The sequence below is a fragment of the Chenopodium quinoa genome, unplaced genomic scaffold, assembly GCF_001683475.1.
Source record: "Chenopodium quinoa cultivar QQ74 unplaced genomic scaffold, ASM168347v1, whole genome shotgun sequence".
Taxonomy (NCBI): Eukaryota; Viridiplantae; Streptophyta; class Magnoliopsida; order Caryophyllales; family Amaranthaceae; genus Chenopodium; species Chenopodium quinoa.
The window spans coordinates 1,211,561-1,233,749 of record NW_018742556.1 but is presented as its reverse complement, the minus strand read 5'-3'; the positions used below and the strand labels follow the sequence as shown (position 1 = coordinate 1,233,749).

The following is a 22,189-nucleotide window of genomic DNA, read 5'->3' as shown; positions in this document are numbered from 1 at the left end:
AAGATGACACGTTGCAATCAAACGCATGGATTGTCACGTGATTATGCCAACTTTCAAATATTTTGGCATGAAAATTTATGTTATGTCATCAATTGCACTTAGTTTATTTGGAAGCACAAGCACTTGACACAAGTTGTAATCCACTTCCAAACTTATTATTTACCTCATGATACCTAAAAATATCATGCTCTAAGTAAAAAAATTTAATTTGCAAAGTCTTACCAATTTTCCATTCATAACTGCTTTCATATTCCATTTATAATAGCTTTCATATTGCATTTAGGAATTAGCTCAATATCAATGGAATATACATTTTCTTACGGGTGAAAATAAGAATTTGATCTAACAATTTCGTTCAGTATAATATAAATCAATGTGTGTATTATGTGGCCTTTTAAGAGGCCATCTCAACGACAATCAACAAGAAATCAACCCTTCCATTAACTAACTTTTTTTTTTTTAATAACTTTAACTATATATACTGTTATCTTGAAACAAGACGAACCTTTTTTATTGTAAAAATTTTTTCGGAAAAAAAAGTGAGGCAGGTGTGCAAGGGCACTTCATGAGTTCATGCGAGGGTCATTTGGGTACAATTGTAGTATTGTACAAATATGTACAATACAGTACACCTTTTGTTTTCTACTTCAGATATACTTGGTATATATTTCTTTGGTCTATTTGTAGTATTGGTCTACTCCTCCTCTGACAATTGGAACAACGATAAACTGAGTGTTGAGAGTCAGCAGTCAGCAAAGATCAGCAGCATTCAACGGTTTCAACCCGCTCCTCTACTCCGTATTACAAATTCAGGTTTTCTAACTCACAAACTTGAAACTCCCCATTTCATCGATTTCAATTTTTTGATTTCTGGGTTTATATCTCCTTAATTTGTTTGAATATTTTTTAACTCTTAATCTTCTTTAATACATTGGTTGTAATTACAGATAAACAGTATAAAATTGCTTCCTTTGAGGTTCTATATATTATTGGAAGATTGAATTGAGGTAAAGATTAAACCCTTTATTTTTGTGTAATTTTTTTTGTATAGATATTGGAGTTTGTGATTCTATTGTTCATTTTTCAGTGGAAAGTTTGATATTTTTTTGGGCTTTATTTAATGTAAATGGATGTGGGTTTGTTGGGAAATTTGGTCAAAATCCGATTTGGGATTGGTTTGTGGAGAGATTATTTGATTAGAACTCCACCATAAAATAGGAAACTGATGAAGTGGTTCGGATTTCGAATGTGAAGATTTAATCAGATAGTTCTGTATTGATTTCTGAAGTTTTGTTGCAATGAGGAAAAAAAAATACTACGTACTTAAATTCTGACGTATTTCAGTTTTTAGGTCTTTAGAATGCCATTTATTGTGCTCTTGGATGTTGGTAGCAATTGATGAATGGCATTCTCTCTAAGTTAGGAAATTTGGTCATTAAGGAATTATAATCTTGTTGTCAGTGATGCTTTCTTGTAGTTGATCTATTTTCTACTCCGTATAAAGTGTCATCAATAACGTGCAACACGAGTTAGGTATGTAAGATAAGTAATGTTAAAGAAATTAATGACATCTGAGTGACACTTTGTAATCCAAAACTATATGTTATTTTTCTTTTTCTTTATTTTTTTTGATGCAAAAGAGTGATGGATTGGTGTTTTTGGAATGTATCACTTGGATATGTTTGGTTGTACATGGAGCCTCCTAACTTTAAGGTTCTTGGTTCTGTTTTGGACAATTCTTATAAAAGTGATCTTCCTTATAAACAATTCATTGAATATTATTCACACGTGTGACATATACAAGGGCCCCAGTAATACATAGATACAAAGGTTTTGAAAAAGAGACAGTTTTTTCAATGAGTGATTAAAACGGAATGAATTGGTAACTATGCATTCCATCTGGATGAATCATTTAGAACTTGGAAAGGTGACTGTTATTTCGTGTTAAATCACAGATGGATTATCCTTCTTTTTAATACACATGTTTACTGCATTGATACTAGATTAGTGTATGACCCTAGCTATTTGAGATTTCAAATACAATGCAATGACAAAAATTAAACCCTAGCTATATATCTGAATTATTGGTGTTGTTTCTGCTAGTAATGTATTTTAAGGAAATATCTCCAAAATTTTTATTTTGATCTTTCAGTAGGAACTTAATCGTTTCTTCTCCGGACTTTAGTTTCCTCTATTAATGGGAATAAGGGTTGGCTGGGTTGGGGTGGGAGGATGAGGCACAAAGAAACAGATTCTTACAAGTAATGGGTGGCCAAGTGGTTAAAGTGACAGATTGTAAATCTATATGGGCTGCTATAACTATCCCAGAAGACACTCAAAACTGCTAATAGAAATCAATTTCATCATGTAGGCTGTTCTGGGGACTGATTATATGATTCCTTGTAGCTCATTCACTTCTGTTTTGCTGGTCTTTTATGGATAAATAATGTTGATTGGGCCTTTCTCACTGTGAGTTGTGTGTATGGCAATAGATTGTGACCAGACAGAAATTATGCAGCATGTACCTTACCACCAATAATAATCTACTCTCTAGCATTTGGATGTTGCTTGCTTGAGAATTGGGGGAAGTCCAGTGTGATGTCTACTGATAATCGAACAACAAATTCAATCAGGTATTCATTTTAGACCTATCCAACCTGTTAGTATTTTTACATCCATGTTATACAGTAGCTTTTGCTCAGTATTTTTTCTCGGTTTTTTTTTTTCCACTTTCATTTTATCACTTTCCTTTCTTTGCTCCATTTTTTTGCGGATGATTTCTTATGACAATTCATTATAGCTTACCCCATTTCATTTTGGGACTAAGGCTTGTTGTTGTGGTGTTTTGGTCTTTGCTCCTCTTGTATAAATACTCTTTGTTTCCTAGGCATGACATTGGAAATTCTGCTTCAAGGGATTTGAAAGGAGATGGAAGTCTTAAAACTTCCGAGGAACAAAAGGTTTGGTTGCTTGTAGCTTTACTTATGTATGTAATTCTTTCCATCTATGTTTGTCTTATCTAATAGAATCCACTTCTTAAAATCAACGAGCAGGAACTTTTTGGGCAATCCAGGACACAAGAACATGAGATCTTTTCTCTTAGGGAAAAAATTACTCAAGCCTATATTAAGGTAGTGCTAAGAATATGGTTACTCGATAATTTGTTGTTTTCTGGTGCTTCTCTTTTACATGGGAATGAGCTTGTATCTCCTTTAAATGACAGGAGATGCAGATGCTCAATGAGAAGTATGCTTTGGAGCGAAAGTTTTCAGACCTGCGTATGGTTCGTTATCTAGAAAACTCTTATTCCCTGTCATTTTCTTGTATTTGTGAAATTGCTTTGCTTTGAATGATGGTGATTGCTCATCCAATACCTGATATGATAGGCCATGGATGAGAAGCAAAAAGAATCGATAACTGCAGCCTTAAATGAGTTGGCTGTCAGAAAAGCTGACCTTGATGAGAATGTAAGACTAACCAATGATTTAAAGGTAAAGAGAGTCTTTCCCTCCTAGTTTATCAACTTTACTTACCCAACTGATTCCTCCTCCACCCTCTAAAAGATAGATATTCATGAAGTAACCCCATGGTATAATTAAGTGATAATACTTGTACCAGACAATTGTGAGGAATAAGATAGGCTAAATTAACTCTAGAAACAAGTGCTTTGTCCTCTTTGCCAATTTTTTTTAAAAAAAAATTCCTCGTTTAGGATGCAGAAGAGCAGAGATATTATTTCATGACATCTTTGCTTGGATTATTGGCTGAATTTGGCACACGGCCAAGCGTCACAAATGCTTCTTCTATTTGCATGAATCTCAAGGTATGGATATTGGATAGTTGTAAAAAAGGGCAGTATTGTCTTTTTATCTATTGATGCTGGTGTAAGAGTTTTGCTTATTATTTGTTTTATATGCTGTGGTGATAACTTGGTCTTAAAACCTTCAGTCCTACTAAGCCGGCAATGTTAGGTTGATTGGAGCTTAAAGTTACTGCAGATTTTAAACACGAGGAGATAGGAAACTATGGAAGGAAATTTAAATGACGATGTTTTTGTATTGAATTGAAATATTATTTGTAGTTTCCTTCTCAGTTCAATGCTTCACTTACTCAAAACTAATGCCTTTTCAGCAGATCTCCCCCTACCTCTGGAAAGTTGCAAGGTTGTGAAAAAAATTGGTAGTTTCTTGTCAGGTTATCAAAGGCCCTTCCTCCTAGAAAAAATAAATTCCTCCAGTTTTGGTAAAAGACATATTTCTCTAACCGTCTATCCAACAGCCAACATCCTTTACGTCAAGATTCTTGTTTCTGATCATCTGAAATGAGCTCAGATTCTGTCTGATTACCTGATGAGAGATTAGTTGCTAATATCTGATTTTGTATTCACTTTGGTTTGTTTTAAATTTGTTTAAGTCTGAGGCTCTGATTGTGTTGTTGACCCTGTTCTTTTTCTGCTTCTTTTGTTTGGGAAATGAAATTGCAGCACTTGTATGATCAACTGCACCAGAAACTACAGGTAAGCCTTTCATTGGGCATCACTGATGCTTCTTTTTATTCTGTATTCTCTGTTTAGCTTTCCTTGTTATGTAAAAAATATAATATTTTTTCAAGTTCCAAAATTATGTTCAAGATCTGATGTCTTGTTTAAATATAGTTATGCAGACATGGCTGCATTTTCATGTGTGTTTCTGTAGAGGTGCTTTTTATGGAGAAAAAAAATATTCCAATATGGTTTGAGGATATAATATACTTAGTAATTGGCAAACAAAGCTGATATCATGTAGGTAGAGCAAAGGCACCATGAATGGGGTCAATGTATAAAAAAGCTCAAGGCGCGCTGAGGCGACAAGGGATATGCAGCGCCTTGGTGCGCCTAAGGCGCGCCTCATAAAAAAATTGGCAGAATTTTGCTTCAGGTGCGCCTCATGTGCGCCTTGGGTGCGCCTAATCAAAATCGCCTCGCCCAGGCCAAAAAAAGCGCTTACCCCCTACCGCCTTGTTGAATAAGAATAAGAATAAGATGTTGCCTTTTCCTCTTCTTTTCATATCATATTAACCCCCAGCCATGATTTTTTTTCCCGACTTAATTCTTCATACTCCAAGAGCATGCCCAATTAAAAATATTTTATTATTTTTCCTGCTAATTTTTATTACTGTTTGGCAAATTATCAGGGGAAATTTTCAGAATTCAGTTTCCGTCAATTATGTTCACAATATTAGCTTTTTGACTATTTATAACAGGGACTAAAGCTTAAAACAAATTTCTCTTATTGTTGTAGGGAAAAACAAGGGAATTGAGGAATCTCACTCAGGACCCATATTATGAGATCGGTTCTCAACCTAGCAATTTACATGTTGGGTCTCCTTACCAACAAATGGTAATGTTCTTACTCACAGGTGTGTGCTGCATTGTATGGTGATTTTCTGACTAACTTATAAAGGATGGACTGTTGTAACAAGGCCTTCTCCTTTTGGTATTAAGTAGACCTCTTTATGGGAGCATTTGGGTTTGCCTCAATTTTCTATCTAGATATTAGTAACAATTGGTTTTGTAGTATGCGGTCCTTATTGGAGCCTATTATGTAGCCTCTGTGACTCTTGATCCCGTGAAATAGTGGTTCATGGCCTGGAGGCTGATGCCAATGATTTGGTTGGCATATGTCTCTAGTAATCTACCTTGCCTAGGGGAACTTGTGAACATTTTCCTAGGTGAGGGAGTTTGCAATATCCTGCTCATACCATTTAGGTTTAAGTTATGACTAGCTAACAAAAATATTATAATTGTTACCAAAGTGATAAAGGCTTTCCTTTTGGGGCCTGTGGGCTCATTTAGTATTTTTCTCACCACAATGTTGCTGAGATATGCATCTTGATTGTTTCAAATGTAATTTTCCAATTCAATTTTAATATTTCCTTATTTGTTCACGTAGAAAGAAGAATCATCTCTATCAAGTCGAGCTGAAGAATATTTACCAGCAACCAATAGGGCGTGGCCTGATGAGCAGACTGGGCACTCGCTAATCTATGGTGAGATGCATTTCCATTCTTTAATAGATACATAATTAGAAAGCCCTTACCAAAATAATTTTGCTCTTTGCTTCTTCCTTAACAAGTGAGTTTTATTTTTTGTGCTTAATGTGTAAAATAGCAACTTGGTTATAGCAACTTAGTTGCTACTCATTGTGATTATAAAACCATGTGTTGGTGCTGAAGTATACCTTTTCTGTTAAAATCAAATCAATCAATAAATGTGGACGGGACGTTAACCCCAATTCCTTGTTATAGCATATTGATAAAATAATAATGGTGATGACTGCATACCAGCCAAAATGGATATTGCCAAGGGGGTGTCTTAGGAGGTCTGGGTATATATGCAGTGTGACCTTTGACTTCTTTGATTGACCGATTTTCTGATTGTTCAACTTATAGTCTTTGCAGAATAACCAATAATGGTACTTCGTATGTGTTGAATCTGTTTTCACTATTGGCTCTTATTAGGTATGGTAAAAGAGGATGTATCATGTGTTTCAATATATAATGTTTAGAAACTAAAGTAGGCTTTAAGGTTTTTTACAAGTCATTGGCTGGCAATCTCTAGTCACCGTATTTGTCTTTCTTGGTTGAAGTAATTTTTTCTTTATTATTCTCTTCTCTTTTCCCCATTTTGATTCCCCCCACCCCCCAAAATCCTTCCATTGTTGGAAAAGCGCGATATCTCTGACTGATCCATTTTATTTTTAGAATCCATTATCCTTTCTGCTTCTTAGTATCATTTTTATCAAAAAAAATCTTTTTATAAAAAACGATATGGTGCTGGAATAATGGGTCACACACTTGCTCACTTGTGTGCTATAAATTGATGAAAGATGTCCGTGTTAATTTTCCTAACTTCATGGATTTACGCAATGAGTCTGACTATTTGTAAATTTTCACACTAATTTTCTTTAGATGAGGGTCCTGGAATAGAAGGTTTCCAAATAATTGGTGAAGCTAAATTGGGAGCCAAGCTTCTTGGGTGTGGCTATCCTGTACGAGGCACTTCACTTTGCATGTTTCAGGTAAAATAGAACAAGTTCTTCCTATTACCATGTTGGATATTATTACTTCTTTCAGTATTGATCAAGTTTTTATCTTTTCTCTCGTTCGAATAACAGTGGGTTCGTCATCTCCAAGATGGAACTAGACACTACATTGAAGGTAAATGGTGTGCATCCATACTTCTATGCTATTTGCCTCAAGCTGGACTCATGATTATATAATCCTGTGCAGGTAGATTACATCAATATGTTTTGTCATGTGACAGTTTATGCTGCAGTTTGATCAACCTATGTCCATTATTCAGGTGCTACCAATCCAGAGTATGTAGTTACAGCTGATGATGTTGACAAGTGTATTGCTGTTGAGTGCATCCCAATGGATGAGAATGGTCGTCAGGTAATCTCTTGAGTTATCAATTTGATGAGTTTTCTACTGCATATAACTCTCAGTTGAAGTAAAAATGTTCTTGAAAGTTGAAGCAAAACAATCCTTAACCGAGTAGGGCTGTAGGTATGATCAGGATGTAAGACAGAATTCATGTGGGTTGCCTGCATACGTTATTCTGATTGTCATTGTATGTGTCTGATTAAATGAGAATTAATCATTTGCAAAACTATAAGATTTTTCATCTATAGAGGTTTATATCCGCAGTAGTTGCTCTGAGTTAATGGCATGTAGCTTTCAACTAAAGAAAAGATAAGTGATGCGATGCAATGCAAATACTATGGTTGTCTTCCATTTGAAAATTACTCTTATATTTTATGCGCATTCAAGAAGTTAATTTGCATGGCCAATATCCCATTGTATGTGTCATTGATCTTACCTTTCCACCTGATAAATTAGAATATCTGACCCAGATGATGTTTTGGACCTTAATATTATTTCAATTTGATGTCTTACACTTGATTGAGAGCACTTTGCTACTTACACTGATCCAGAGTTTTAAGTAGTTCTTAGAAATTTTTACACATCATGAAATTGGTTGAATTTGTTAAAAGCTTTATTTGTCTTATGAAGTGGCATATAATATGAAGTATTGGAATTTTAAATGATTAATTTGATAAATGACCGGTAGTGCTAGCCTATATTTTTTACATTATGTCATTGATATTATAGAATGACCTGCATTTGGGTCAAAATAGATTGCCAACGCGACTCATAATTTAGACCAGAGGGATGATATTATTCTACATTGTTTTTCATTGGTATATATCAACTTTCCTTTATTGGGTAAAACCGTAAAACATGAAACCAATATGGTGAAGCCAACTTAGTTAAAGTCTTGGGGGTGGTTGTTACCCAAGAATCCCATCAACATCAGTGCTCATTCAGGGCTCCCTAAGCCCCTATGTGCCAAAATAAATAAAAGATACCAATGTAATACTTTTTTTGAAATCACATGTTTGACAAATCGGAAATGTAGCTAATCTCTTTTGTTACAATAATCAGGGTGAATTAGTAAGACGCTTTGCCAATGACCAGAATAAGATAACATGTGGTATGTCTATTTTCACTAAATCTCTTTGTTTATCTAGTTCCTTATAAGCATTGTTGGTCAGTTCTTGAATATTTTTTTCCTTCACTAGACCCAGATATGCAGGCAGAGATTGACTCGTATATTAATAAAGGCCAAGCCGATTTCGGTGTATTAGTTCTGGTAAGTTTACTAGTGACAGTATTTATTTTCTTTGCATGCTTCTGATCAAAGTTGACATCATTCAAACAATCATTGGTGACAGTTAACTACCTTAACTTCGAAATAAGTAAGTGAAAGGAAAATTCATACCAGAAAATGACTATCTTTCACCTTAATTCTCTTTTCACGACCCAAGAACATTGCCTCTTGTTTTAAGATCTTTGCATAATCCATTTTATGAGATATTGACTTTAGACTAGATTGCCAGCCACCTTAAAGCTTTAAACAAGGGGAAAGAGAATGAAATGTTAGATATCTTGGTTCCTAGGGATAGCTGACCTGAATTGAGGGTTGATTTCTCAGGCTTTATAATTGCTGATAAAATTATATAACTCTTCCTTGTTTGGATTGAAACTATACATAAGTATTGGAAGGGAAGGAAAATACTCATATGAAAGTCCCTGTAAAATTCTTGTTTCACTTTTTCCGTTGCATTGGTGAAATTTGGAAGACACGAGTGATTTAAATTCCATTTTTCTTTTTCTTCTTATTTTAAATAAAGGCTTCTGTGCAGAGCATTCTTATTATTCCTCTATGTAGAGATTGATTATTCTTGCTGGAAAACCAAATAACTACAGTAGAGAAAATTTTGAAAAATCAGGGTTGGTTAAGTTTTATTGGACATGAGGTAATTTATTCAAGTGACCATTTAGGTAAGGGGTGGCTTCTATTTGGGTTGCTTTTAAATAGGATCTGAGGTGATTTAGCCATTTTAATATATTAATATACCCAATGTGTACAATAAAGGAAACGAAATTACTTTAAATACATTGTCTATGCCTTCTAAATCATATCATACCAATTCATGTTGTATTATACAGAGTAACATTTATAAGGCTTATAGACTGTGAAGTGATACATATTTTTGTATTGCTTGTCAAGCAGTTGGATTCATTTAATCACTGGGAACCAGCAACTTTTATTTTACGGCGCTCAGGCTTTCAAGTGAAGATCAATAAAACAGGAGCTCTTCAAATTGCTGATGAATTCTCAGATAACTTATCGGTATGTTGGATGAGTGCGTTTTTCATAGACCTCCTCCTAAGAAAAGGGAACTCCTGTTGTTTACAAGGCTAGATAGGCAGATGAGCTTGTGGTTCACGTCAAACTAAAAGCTGTGTATCTGCAATCCAGTCATTGTATATAACTTATTACCAATTTTTGCATTTATCTGTGTGGCTGTGTCCAACTTGTGAATTATAGCTGCAACATTTTAATTTTATTGCCCCTTGCTGTTCTCTCTTGAGACCCGCACAAATTTAGGACAGAACATATCCGTAGTCTGGGGGCTCTAGCACTCTGTTGATTTTTCATTCTTTATTTATTGAGATAGGGATTTAGATTGCGTTTATACAATAAATGATTTACGAAAGAAACTATCTCAGCTGTACCTTCCTTTGAGTCTAACTCTCTAACAACACTCATTCTTCCCTAAGCTACTCACTCAAGAGCAGCCTCCACAACTTCCTGCTCTTGAGAATGTTTATGCTGTACCTTTGAGTCATTTCTTGCGTGAGGTATGAACACAAATCATTACCAAAAGTCTTGCATGCCATGCCAAAAGTGATTTTAACTGGCCAGAATATTGATGTTCATTATTTGGTTTTATGACTTATTTTACCTTAGCCTTTCAGTGCTCAGTTATGTTTTCCTTTAGTAATCCATAGGCCATAGCCCTTTCAAGCATTGAGGTGAACGTCACCATGTTTGTTTCCTAAATTCCAGGCATTACTTTTCTGAACTGTACCTCTCAAAGTCTCAAGTTAAACAAGCTCCACCTTGGTAAAGATCTCTTTGGCCCATTTAGCTGTATTACGAGTTTATTGGGCTGTCTTTCAGTATTCACATTAAAGTAGCATTTGTCCAAAGTTTCATGTTGCTTACATCTTGAACAATTAGTATCCATTAGACCAGTACCATAGCCAACTCCCATTACGTCATGAGCAACTCTCCGAAAGAAATTACAGTACCATAGGATGACTAATCAGTTCATATTTTCTTCCAGAAATCTTCATGCTCCTTCAAGGACTTTTCCAAATTCACATCTTTTGCAGCGTTATAGCCTCCTGGATTCATGAGCTAATTGAAGCTGAAATTCCTACCTTGACTTGTGATGTTACTGTATCCTAAAATTTTTTAACTTACCAGTACCTATATATTCTGACTACCTTGCTGCAATAAGTTATGGTTCTTATGGGTTTGTCTTTGTTCTTATATGTAACTCTATGTATAACTTCACTGTTGTTGCCCCTGCAGATCAAGATTCCTGGTGGATTGTCAACACAGTTTGTTCTAACATGTTCAGATGTAACTTCACACCCTTTAAGCACATACAATGATATTAGGTAATAAATTCTTGCAGTTTGATTTTCTTAACTAGTTATTAGCCCGGGCGATGCCCCGGGTCATTATAAATTTATTATTTTAATTAAACTATATTTTAGCTTTTTTTTTTTTTGGAACCATATATTAGCCTTGTTTGTCACGGTCATTAAGAGCTTTAGTGTTTTTTTTTTAATAAGTAATAATTAATTTCTTACAAATTATATTATTGTGCCATTATTAAGAAATTACATTCCAAGGGAAATTAAAAAAGGGTGGTTATTAGACATATGAAGAGTTATTCAATTAAAGTAACATTAATATTTGGAGGTTATGAAGAGTTTTTCATGAAGACAAACACATTACTAAGTCTGATTACGTGGCATGTTTCAAATATGATGTGGCGGAATAACATAAGAAAAACGACACATGGCGATATAATACTCCTTGTCTTGGAGTTTTGATAATAACTAGCCTTTTGGCCCGTTCGATGCACGGGTTCATATTTAGGTTATTTCATATGTAGGTATGTTTTTCAATAGTTGAAACTTTTGATATGAAATACGAAGTAATTGTTTCATTGCTAAAACTTAAAAGGAAAAAAAGAATGAGGGTAGAAATGGGGAAAAAGATAAAGAAATTTAGTTACATATATATACATGAAGATTATAGGATATGAAATGACATATTGGTTTAAGTTATATTTTAAGTCTATTAGTTGAAAAGACAATTTTAATATAATTCAATTCATATGTTTATGTGATGTATATTAATTGGTTCAACTTTATTTTATTATGATGGAAATGAAACACTTCATTTTCTTAATTGAATTTGCAAGTTATAGAATGTATAAAGACTTAAACAAAAAGATTAAAAGGGGTGACATGTGTCATATGTGGTAGTGAGTGACTTGTGATGACATGTGTCATATGAAAAATTATGGTTTGTGTTTTTAAATACTAAGTATAGATATAGATATAGATATAGATATAGATATAAATATAGATATAGATATAGATATAAATATAAATATAGATATAGATAGATTAATGTCATAATATCTGAGTATCTTATTTGCAATTTGCATGCCATTAATTTGGTTTTAATGTTTGTTCCTCATAATAAGATTTTGTCTTTAAAGCCATAGTGGACCAAAATGGCGAATTGAGACAACATGTCAACTGGGTGGGAATCTTATCATACTAGCTATCTCTGTTAATCTTAATTTGATGCTTGTTATTTCTACCTATTTCTCAAAGTAATGACAAGTTAGGAAATCCAATTATAAATCATTACTAATGATAACGTGCTCCAAATTCCTATCATAATATGTTAGTCACGAGGCTCTTGATTCCAGGGAGAGGGAGTAATTGCTTTTATAAAAATCATGAACTTGTGATTATAGAGTTCACAACTGAGGTGCAGAATGTCCTCTGCTTCTCTCTTTCCTTCCTAAAAGTTTTACATAGTCTGAAACATCTCGTTAAGCAGTATGCGTTTTACTGCGAAACAGAAGTTACTTGTATAAGAATGTGTGATTTCCTAAAAAATTTACAGTCTGATTTCATTTATAAATTTCTGATTTCCTACAGAATGCGTGACACTCTTGTGTTGACTATAAGAATGTTCCAGAACAAGGTAATCTTTTTTTTCTTTCATTTACGAGGATGATGTAGAATTGATGTGTCAATTTGCTGCACTGCTAATTCGGTGTTTTGTTTATGTTTGCTGCTTTGTTATCTTCACATAGCTTTGATGTACCTAAAATTATTATTGAAACTTGAGGAAATTCAGGAGAAATTTATTCTCTAAATCACTAGCAAGCTTTCCCCTTCATAATTCTGTAAAGCCTAAATTAATATTATTATTTTTTTCTTTTCTTTTCAGTATACTCCAGTAAACACAAATTAGTAGTGTCGTTTATGAGGTTAGTTTATGAGAATGTTAGGGACCTGGAGAATGTTAGTTTATGAGGTTGGTTTCCCAACATAGTAATTTCAGTGCTGACTACTTAGGTTCCGCCAGTACAGATTAGTCACTTTATTAGAGCCTTGGAGAATCCTAATCCAAAATGAATTGTCAAGTGACTATAACGAACCTGTACCCATGTCGAAATGTCGAGTTTTCACATACGTACTTGACTATGCTGTCCTAAATACCCTATAGGAAAAGCTATATTGGAAATGTGCTAGTGAACTTCTATACTGACTCCTGTCATCCTGTGTGATTGTTCTGTATAAAGAATAGGACAGAATATAGACAGAAAGTAGCTTTTCCTTTTCTTATCTGTTGCTGGAAATAACTCACTAAATCACTTTTCAAACCATGATTACTACTTCTCTATCACTTTAATAATATAAATTAATTAGTATAACTAACAAAATTAAATATTAGGATAGAAAGATTATGTGAATAATGACAGATCACTAGGATTTGCTGGCTTGCTTGCTTTTCTTAAAAATAAACTTCCAAATGTACTAGCTTGCAGCTTTTAGATTTGTGTACCAGTAATTTTTAATTTTGAAGTAGTATATATTTAAATTAATTTCAACATAGTTTTCGCCGTATATGATTCTATATTTTCTAAAATTATTTATTCTATATTTTCTAAAATTATTTATACTAATGTAGGCTCGTGATGATCGAAGAAAAGGGAAAGGACCATTATAAGTCACAAAATTTAAAAATATACAAATCAAGAGCCAATTACAGCAGTTTGTGCATCAAAAATTGGTATTTCATGTGAATGCTTGTATTTTTATGTAACTCAAGTCAAAATTTTGCATTTATTCTTTACTATGTTTGTCCAATTATTGTAGAGAAAAAAAAAAGGAATAATCATATTGAATTTACATTTGTAGATTAATGTTCTGTATCATTAAAACCACATTTATACTATCCCGTACATATTAGAAAGCGATGCTTAATTTTGATATCTTATATCGTCATTTTTCCAATGGGGTTAAAATTTAAATTTTTATAATTCTTTCAATCTTTCCTATGATTTTAGTTATAATATATTAACTAGTTTTTGGCCCGGGCGATGCCCCGGTTCATTGTTTTTAATACAATTTTATCATCATAAGATGTCATTGGAGCGGTGGTTAGTTAAAGTTAAATTTAATGAATATGAGGTTATGGGTTTAAATATTAATACTAATAAATGTTAAATTTTTATGAAAAAACATTGATGTATAATTATTAATAATGAGTGACATGGCAACACGTGGCAAGATTACAATCCTTGCCATTGAGTTTTAATATATACTTCCTCCATTACAAATTATGTGCAACGATTAGACATTTTCCCTCTCTGCTTTATGTCAAATCATTGCACATAACTTGTAACGGAGGTAGTATATACTCCGTATATTGATTGATTGATATGTTTATGTAATTTCTTACATGATAATGCATTTTTGTATTCGTCTATTATCAAACAAACAAGTAGTAAACAATATAAATTCATCTATTATCAAACAAACAAGATTCTTGAAACCAAAATTTCACACCCAAGTCTAAAATTCCTGCCTAGTGCTCAGTTGCTCACCAACCAAATTCCATATTCAGTCACGAATTAACCTTATATGCTCCATTTTATTATTTTCAGCCAATTTTGTATTGCACGTGCATTTCTCTTTCTGTGTCCTGTGCACTGAAAATATGTCGGATTTCAGCAGCAAAAACAATTCATGTCGGTGTACGAATTATATCTTCTTCGTAAAGAATGTACACAAATTTCAGTAACATCAAAACTTGATCGATATTAGTGGGAATTTAACCCTACATATTACAAATTTACAAGTAGATTTACAATGGAGGGTTATTTTGGTTTTCATTGTTCTCGTTATTGTCATTTGTCAATGCAATTTACAAGTTGGGAAGTCGGTTTCTGTTCGATCATAGGGCTTCATCACTACTTTTACGACACTTGAGACTTTTTTTTTCGATTTTATTAGTTAGCATTCACATACGACAATATTTCTATAGAATCTTTGGTACAACTTATCAGAGTGAAATAAAACTTACTATTTTTCGTTAATGCCTATGGCTAGCAACATGTTGAGAGTCAAGTTGATTCTGTGCTCGTTTCTAAAACTTCTTGAAAGGTAAAAATACAATACTCTTATTGTATTTCTTTTTTGAAAGTGCATTTCTTACATCTAGCTAGATTATGGATATTAAGACAATCAAAGATCTAGGGTCTAACTCTAACAAGAACAATACTTGTATTCCTATCATCACATAAGTGACAAATGTAACCTCCTTCATCCTACTTCACGCTAGAGCCTCAAGAACCGAGCATTTAACTAGCTCCACTAGGTTCGGAGGGATATAGCTCAGTTGGTAGAGTGCCGCTCTCACAGCTAGGTCGCGGCTGGTTGCGAGACATTATTGTGCAAGTTTTATAGTATGAAATTAAGATCAACTAATGGATTCTCAGTACAAACAAAAGTAAATGATAAAGTAAGAGCACCTAATTCTTTCTTTAATAAAGAAAAGAGAAAAAGAAGCTTACAAATGGTTCTAGACTTGAAGTTCACCCCAAAACAAAAGGAAGTAAACACCATTAAACTATGGACAAATGTATGTAAGTATCATCATCTATGAAAAATTATTTTGCAACAACCTCCCCAACTATCCATGTGACTTATTTTGACTTTTTAAGCAGTAATTTAAGCATTCCAATCATTAAATCTCACCCCCATTTACATTATTTTCTAATTAATATCAATAATAATCCAACCAACTCTCATAATTTAGATGCTTCCATTTCACAATCACAATGCTAACTATAAAGACTAGAATATCACCTTTGTTTAGAGTCACTAGTCACCTTATAGTGTAATTCGAACTAGCAACGTGTCAATTGGACTAAACCCGAATATAATCAGCAATCACAAATTCAAAATGTAAAATCATAAACATATAGCAATAGTCACATTGATATTCAAGATGAAGATTCAAGAACAAATCCTTCAAATTCGCCTTCATTTGTAGCAAAATTTACAACAAACAAACTCTATATTTAACTCAACTCATAAGTTTATGATATGAGTTCATAAATCTAATCACCAATAAGGCAATAATAATAATAATCATATCAATATACAAAAAAAAAAAAAAAAAAAAAAATCAAAATCAAAATCTACCTTTTTTCGTGGTAACTGTATTCATCTTGAATTATCATTATTATTACCTGTATTATTATTAATAGTAATAATATCATCATTAATTTCTAATTTTGTATCTACCTCATCACCTTGCGTAGTCTCCAAAACTTGAACCCTCCCTTCCAACTCCCGGATCATCAAAACGGCGTCGTTACTCCTCCTCTCAACCCGCAACGCGGCAACCCCAGCCCCGTTAACACCACCCGTGCTGGTGTTGGAGCTGGGGTTGGGGTTGGGGTTGGGAGGAGGAGGAACCGAACCCGAGGAGGATCGAAGGGGTGGACCTAGGTTCATTGTAGACCGACAGAGCGGACAATTAGAGTGAGTCTTAAGCCAAGTATCAATACAAGGCAAATGAAAGGCATGCTCACAATTAGGCATCAACCGAAGATTCTCATTCTCATTGAACTCAGTTAGACAAACAGCGCATTCAGTGCCATCAACTAAGTTATCCTCTCTCCGATACTTGAACACCGTGATCTGACGGATAAACGCATCGTCGAGACCAGAGGCGGAGGAGTTGGGTCGGGTCGGGTCGTGAATCAGCGAGTCCACTCTTGAGAGAGGGTCGGAGGTTTCGGAGTCGAGGAATCGGTTGATTCTGCGACGGTTGCGAGAGCGACGGCAGAGCTTGGAGATGACGGTGAAGTAAAAGAGGAGGAGGAAGGCGGCGGCGAGGACGGCGATGAGAGCGGCCATTAAAGGGGAGATGCGAGAGGATGAGGAATCGTCGGAGTCGTCGGAGGAGATGATGTTGGGGTTGAGGAGGAGGGGAGGAGGTGGGGGGAAGATGCATAATTGGGGGCAGTTGAAGGAGCAACCTTGAGAGCAGAAATTGTAGGTTTTGGAGGTTGAGGGCCATGGTTGGGGAGCTCCAATTGAGATGGGGGAAGCCATTGATGGGGTAATGATGAAGGTTTGAAGGGAGTTTAGTTCATTGGAAATGGTGGTGGGTGTATTTTGGAGGGAAGTTGGGTGGGGGAGAGAAGAGAGAGAAGGAAAAGGGAAAGTAGAAATGGGGAAAAGGGGGATGAATTTTTTTTTGTGTATTATATTCTTTTGATTAATTATGATGTTGATTAGTGGAGAATTGGGGATGGAGTGGTATGTGTATGAGCACATGAGTGTATCATTCATTATAACTTTTATAAGTGTATGTATATGTTGGTAACCTAAGGGTGTTTATACAATATCATATAGTTTATTCGTTTTAACTTTTTTTTTTTTACTCATTTTAGGTGTAATAAGGGTCTGATCTGATTGATTGAACTAAACTGAGCTGAGGTAAGCTGAATTGAACTTATTGGAGCTGAATTAAACTGAATTGAATATTTTATGAGAGAAGGAATTAAGAACTGAACTGAACTTATTGGAGCTAAACTGAAAATAAGCTGAAGAGATTAAGCCCTAAGTTTAGAAAAAAAAATAAGTTATAATAAAGTCTATCTAAGGGCCTGTTCTCTTACGTTGAAACTCAGTTCATTTCAGTTTAGTTCAGCTCAGCTCAGCTCAGCTCAGCTCAGTTCAGTTCAGTTCAGCTCAGCTCCTAATTTCCTTCTCTTAATAAATATTCATTTCAGTTCAGCTCAGCTCAGCTCAATTCAGTTCAGTTCAGCTGAGTTCAGTCAATGAGAACAGACCCTAAGTACAAATTACAATTAAAATAAGTTTTAATAAACCAGTTTACACAAGATAAGATAAGTTAAGATAATTAAGTGAATAAAACACACTATTAGTGGAATTTATTTCTTGTGTATGATTTATGTTAGTTTGAGGTGTAAAACTACATTGGAATGTAATTTTACATCTTCTCATATTTTAATTTTTTTTTCCACTATTGAACCAGGATCTATAATAAGTTAACTAGTCGATGTACATATATATACATATACAACGATACAAGTCTAGCAAAGTAGGAAGGAATTTAAGGAAATCCTCTTTTCCAAGCACAAGTAGATGGTGAAATTCAAACTTTTTCTTTTGAAAAGTCACAAGGTGATTTGCTCACTATCTTCATTAAACTTATTTGGTTACATTTAAATTAGATATTGATAATGATTTGAAATATAAAATTGTATCATTGCCGCTGTATGTAATTTTATATCCTCTCATATTCTACCTTCATTTACATACGTAGATCATTTTATGGTGAGAAATTTTAGAGGATTTGAAATTAATAAATTATGTTCAATGATACAATACAAAACCCGGTATAAGTACATTATGTATTCGGAGATATTATAGTAGATTACTTATAGTTGAGTGTACCGTAGACATTTGAGTATGTACGACAGTATGAGGATATGAATATGATGTGTATGGCTTGAAGCCTTGAAGGGCAGTCATTGTCATAATAGGGTAGAGTTTATTTGAGTCTACTTTCTTTCTTTATCTTTTCTTTTCTTGTATACTTTGCTTTTTGTAGTTTTGACGAACGGTTTGTATCAGTTTTATGGACAATTATTTAGTTGGCCTATAATACTACGTATCAGATAGTGTATAAAATAACAAGAGTTGGTATCAAACGTGTTTGTGTCATGTTCTAATTTTCATGGGTGACTTGACATCACTTAATTAAGTTAATAGTCAATAATAGATGCATAAAATATCAATCCCTTCAGTAAAATAAAATAAAATAAAATAAAATAAAATAAATATGAAATGTAAGTAGTTTGCAATTAGCCTAAACCTTCATTTTGGTATTGTGTGACCAAAATTAATCAAGTAGTCTTTGTCAATCTAATTAAACCATTAAAGGCGAATAAAAGGAGGGGTTTTTGTGCCTAGTATAGACGGAGTCCTGTATTTGTGTATACAATTAGGGCTTGTTCTGATTGACTGAATTGAGCTGAGCTAAATTGAACTGTACTAAACTGAATTGAATATGTTATGAGTGAGAAAAATTAAGAATTGAACCGAACTGAACTTATTAGAGCTGAACTGACAGAATTGAAAATAAGCTGAAGAGAACAGACCTTAGTTAACTCTCCTCATATACACTTATGTGACTAACAATCTACCATTACATTTAATTACTTGTCATCTTCTTTAAAAAAAGTTGAAAGTTGACAATTCATTAATAACAAAATACGACTAGAATAGCTCAAATTTTAGAACAGAAAAAATGTTGATGAGCTTTTAAATCTTCATATATATTATCGCAAAATTAATCCTATATTTTGTACAAGTATGTAATAAGGATGAGTCAAAAAAAAAAAAAAAAGTATTTTTAGAGAATAACAATAGCTTATATAAAGGAGTTAGAAGAAGTACACTTTTTATTTTTTAAATTTAAAGTACACACTATTATGTTCAAAGTAAAATATTTAATTTAATCTAATGACTCAAGAATGAAGGTATAACAATCCAAAAAAAAGAAGGTATTTGGGTTGGTGATCAAAGTTTGATAAATTAAATTAAAGTGCCTCTTTCAAACTTTAAACTTTAATTAGTGATTTACGTCTTTGAATCTCCATAATAAGATTTTCAACTCTACTTTTTATTCCACACACTACATGACAAGAAGATAAAAATTTCCATCTTGATATTGTTTCTTCAGCCCCATATCACAATGTTATAAGTAACTTCTTTTCAGTCAGTTGTTGATCTAATGTTCTTGGCATGCTTAAGTGGTAATGCATAGTCATAACAAATTTCTAAAGTTTAAAGTATGATGGTATAAACAAGATTCGATTTCATATTTATATTTGTAAATATTTTTATACTTTTCACTATGGAGTAAATTTTTCGAGTTGTCTCACATTGTAAAAGATGCGAGATAATAACCATGATTATCGAGTTACTTCTCCCTAACTAAATTGCTGGGGACTAAAAGTTGAAAACTTGTCTCGTCGATCAATATGGTTTGGAGTTCTGGACCCATCCTAATGCAAAATGGTTTAGATAACTTATAAATTCAAATATGAGTTGACTGTCACAAATTTCAACTACACACTTTGAATTTGTTTTTTCAAGTAATTTTTGGATGTATGGTATATACTATATATAGAAATTGTTAATTATGAAGATTTTAAGTATTTAACTTGTGACAATCAATTGATTGATAACCTCGATGAAAATCCATTTGATACAAGCGTAATTTGAAATCGATCATGTTAACAAATTTTGACCATACATAAGTCGATCAAGAACGAGTTATTATTTGTTTTGATGTCACATAAATAATTCCTTCAATCTCACTTCCGGGAATAAGAAATTAAATATGCTACTTGACATATCAATTCAAGGAGTTAATAATTGCAACATTCTCATCTACATTTCCTTAACTGAACGCCACCTTCTCTTTACCAACTTTGATAGTAGGAAGAATGAAAAAGATATTCAGAGAAGATTAAGGAAAACTTGAATTGAAATTGATCCAAATTTAAATTCCAATTATGGCTGACATTAACTAGCGTGTCTAGGGTTGAAAACGTACCATAATCAATTATCACAAGGAGAAAATAGACATACATTTGGATGCTATTTATATATGTTGGATGCAATACAATGAAAGTATATTAGATGTTTACTAATACTATTTTTATGAGTTGCTAATCCTATAAATTATTCCAAAAGGTTGTATTAATGATGAAAAGTCTCAAACAATTAAGGGAATGAAAATTTTAAGGTACAGGCGTCTGTACCATGTACCATGCTTGGTACAGACAAAAAACGCCGAATGAACATGTATATGTATATGTTTTATAAATAACATACAACTGTTTTATAAAGAACATATAGCTGTTTTGTAAAGAACATCCAGCTTTATTTTTTATTTTTTATTTTTTTTTTATAATCTAAAGAACATATGTAATATCAATAAAGAACATGATAATATTATGTAATGAACATTATTTATATATATCCACTATAATTTGGAGACAAAATTCAAAGAACATTTAACAATAAGCAATGAGCATTATGTCACAAATAAAAGCACATTATACAGATAATCAAATAACATGAACATATGTTATTTTCACTTTTTTTTGGTGTAAATATGTTTTTTTCACTGAAGGGTATATGTTCATTACATTTTAATAGTATGTTTTTTTCATTATAGTTATATGTTCTTCACTTTTCTATATTATGTTCTTTCATGCAAAACGGCTGTACAATACAGCGTATCGGCGCCTGCAGGAACCACTGATTGTTAAGGGAAGAATAAACATAAGTTATAAATTAAATAACGTTAAGACACATTTGATATGCCGTACATAACTGATGATGTTTTTTATAATAATATAATTTAATTACATGTAAAGAAATTCTCATGCAATGCATTTCCATTCTCAAAATTTAATTTTGCTTGTAATTTTTTTTTTCTTTATTATTGATCTCTATAAATTTCATATTGAGTTGTGATGAAATATAGGAAAAGTGATGTAATATTATTATTACCTTGTATTTAACATGAGACATTAGTCTTCACAAATTAAAAATAATACGAGTACACATAAACCCTATCTTATGGACTAACCATCTATTATAAAGGGTTATAATTTATAAATATGAGTTTAACATGAGACATTAGTTTGTTTTTTTTTTTTTTTTTTTTTTTTTTTTTGGGGGGGGGGGCAAAAAATTTAAAAAACAAACAATAAAAAAAATGAAACTTTTACCGTTTTACGTTCCTTCAATATGATGCTAATTAATTACTATAGGTACATTAGTTATAGCTTTGATTTCAGAAGCTACATGAAAGTGATTATTTGGGAATTTTGGAATTTCAATATGGGAGATTAGATCTAATCTCGAGACGATAAATAAAAATAATATAAAAAGAAGTGGCATTATTATTTGATTAATTGAAGTTTGATAAAATGCTAAGTTAAATTGGCTCCTAATACAAGTCGATCTGCCACCTTTCTTGTACTAGACCGCAGACAACAACAATAAGGCGCCGGAGTTGTACGACTTTTTTTGCTAAAGGCTAAATATAGGAATTGACAATTTT

At 33.1% G+C, this 22,189-nt stretch overlaps 2 protein-coding genes across 2 annotated transcripts; one reads left to right on the top strand and one right to left on the bottom strand.

Annotated features, from left to right (window-relative positions):
• Positions 1-672: 672 nt before the first annotated feature.
• Positions 673-13,991, top strand: LOC110720424. Its single transcript, XM_021899457.1, has 20 exons — positions 673-813; positions 948-1,007; positions 2,493-2,633; positions 2,888-2,960; positions 3,054-3,131; positions 3,224-3,283; positions 3,387-3,491; positions 3,713-3,823; positions 4,484-4,516; positions 5,280-5,378; positions 5,931-6,027; positions 6,949-7,058; positions 7,155-7,197; positions 7,343-7,434; positions 8,488-8,536; positions 8,625-8,695; positions 9,620-9,739; positions 10,991-11,079; positions 12,649-12,694; positions 13,688-13,991. The coding sequence occupies exons 3-20, from the start codon at positions 2,599-2,601 to the stop codon at positions 13,724-13,726; spliced, it is 1,350 nt and encodes a 449-aa protein (XP_021755149.1). The 5' UTR covers positions 673-813; positions 948-1,007; positions 2,493-2,598; the 3' UTR covers positions 13,727-13,991.
• Positions 13,992-15,931: 1,940 nt separating this feature from the next.
• LOC110720311 (RING-H2 finger protein ATL51-like) lies at positions 15,932-17,127 on the bottom strand. Its single transcript, XM_021899314.1, has 2 exons — positions 16,312-17,127; positions 15,932-16,045 (listed from the first exon to the last, which is right to left on the bottom strand). Exons 1-2 carry the CDS (start codon positions 17,125-17,127, stop codon positions 15,932-15,934), a joined length of 930 nt encoding a protein of 309 aa, XP_021755006.1.
• Between the last annotated feature and the right edge of the window lie 5,062 nt (positions 17,128-22,189).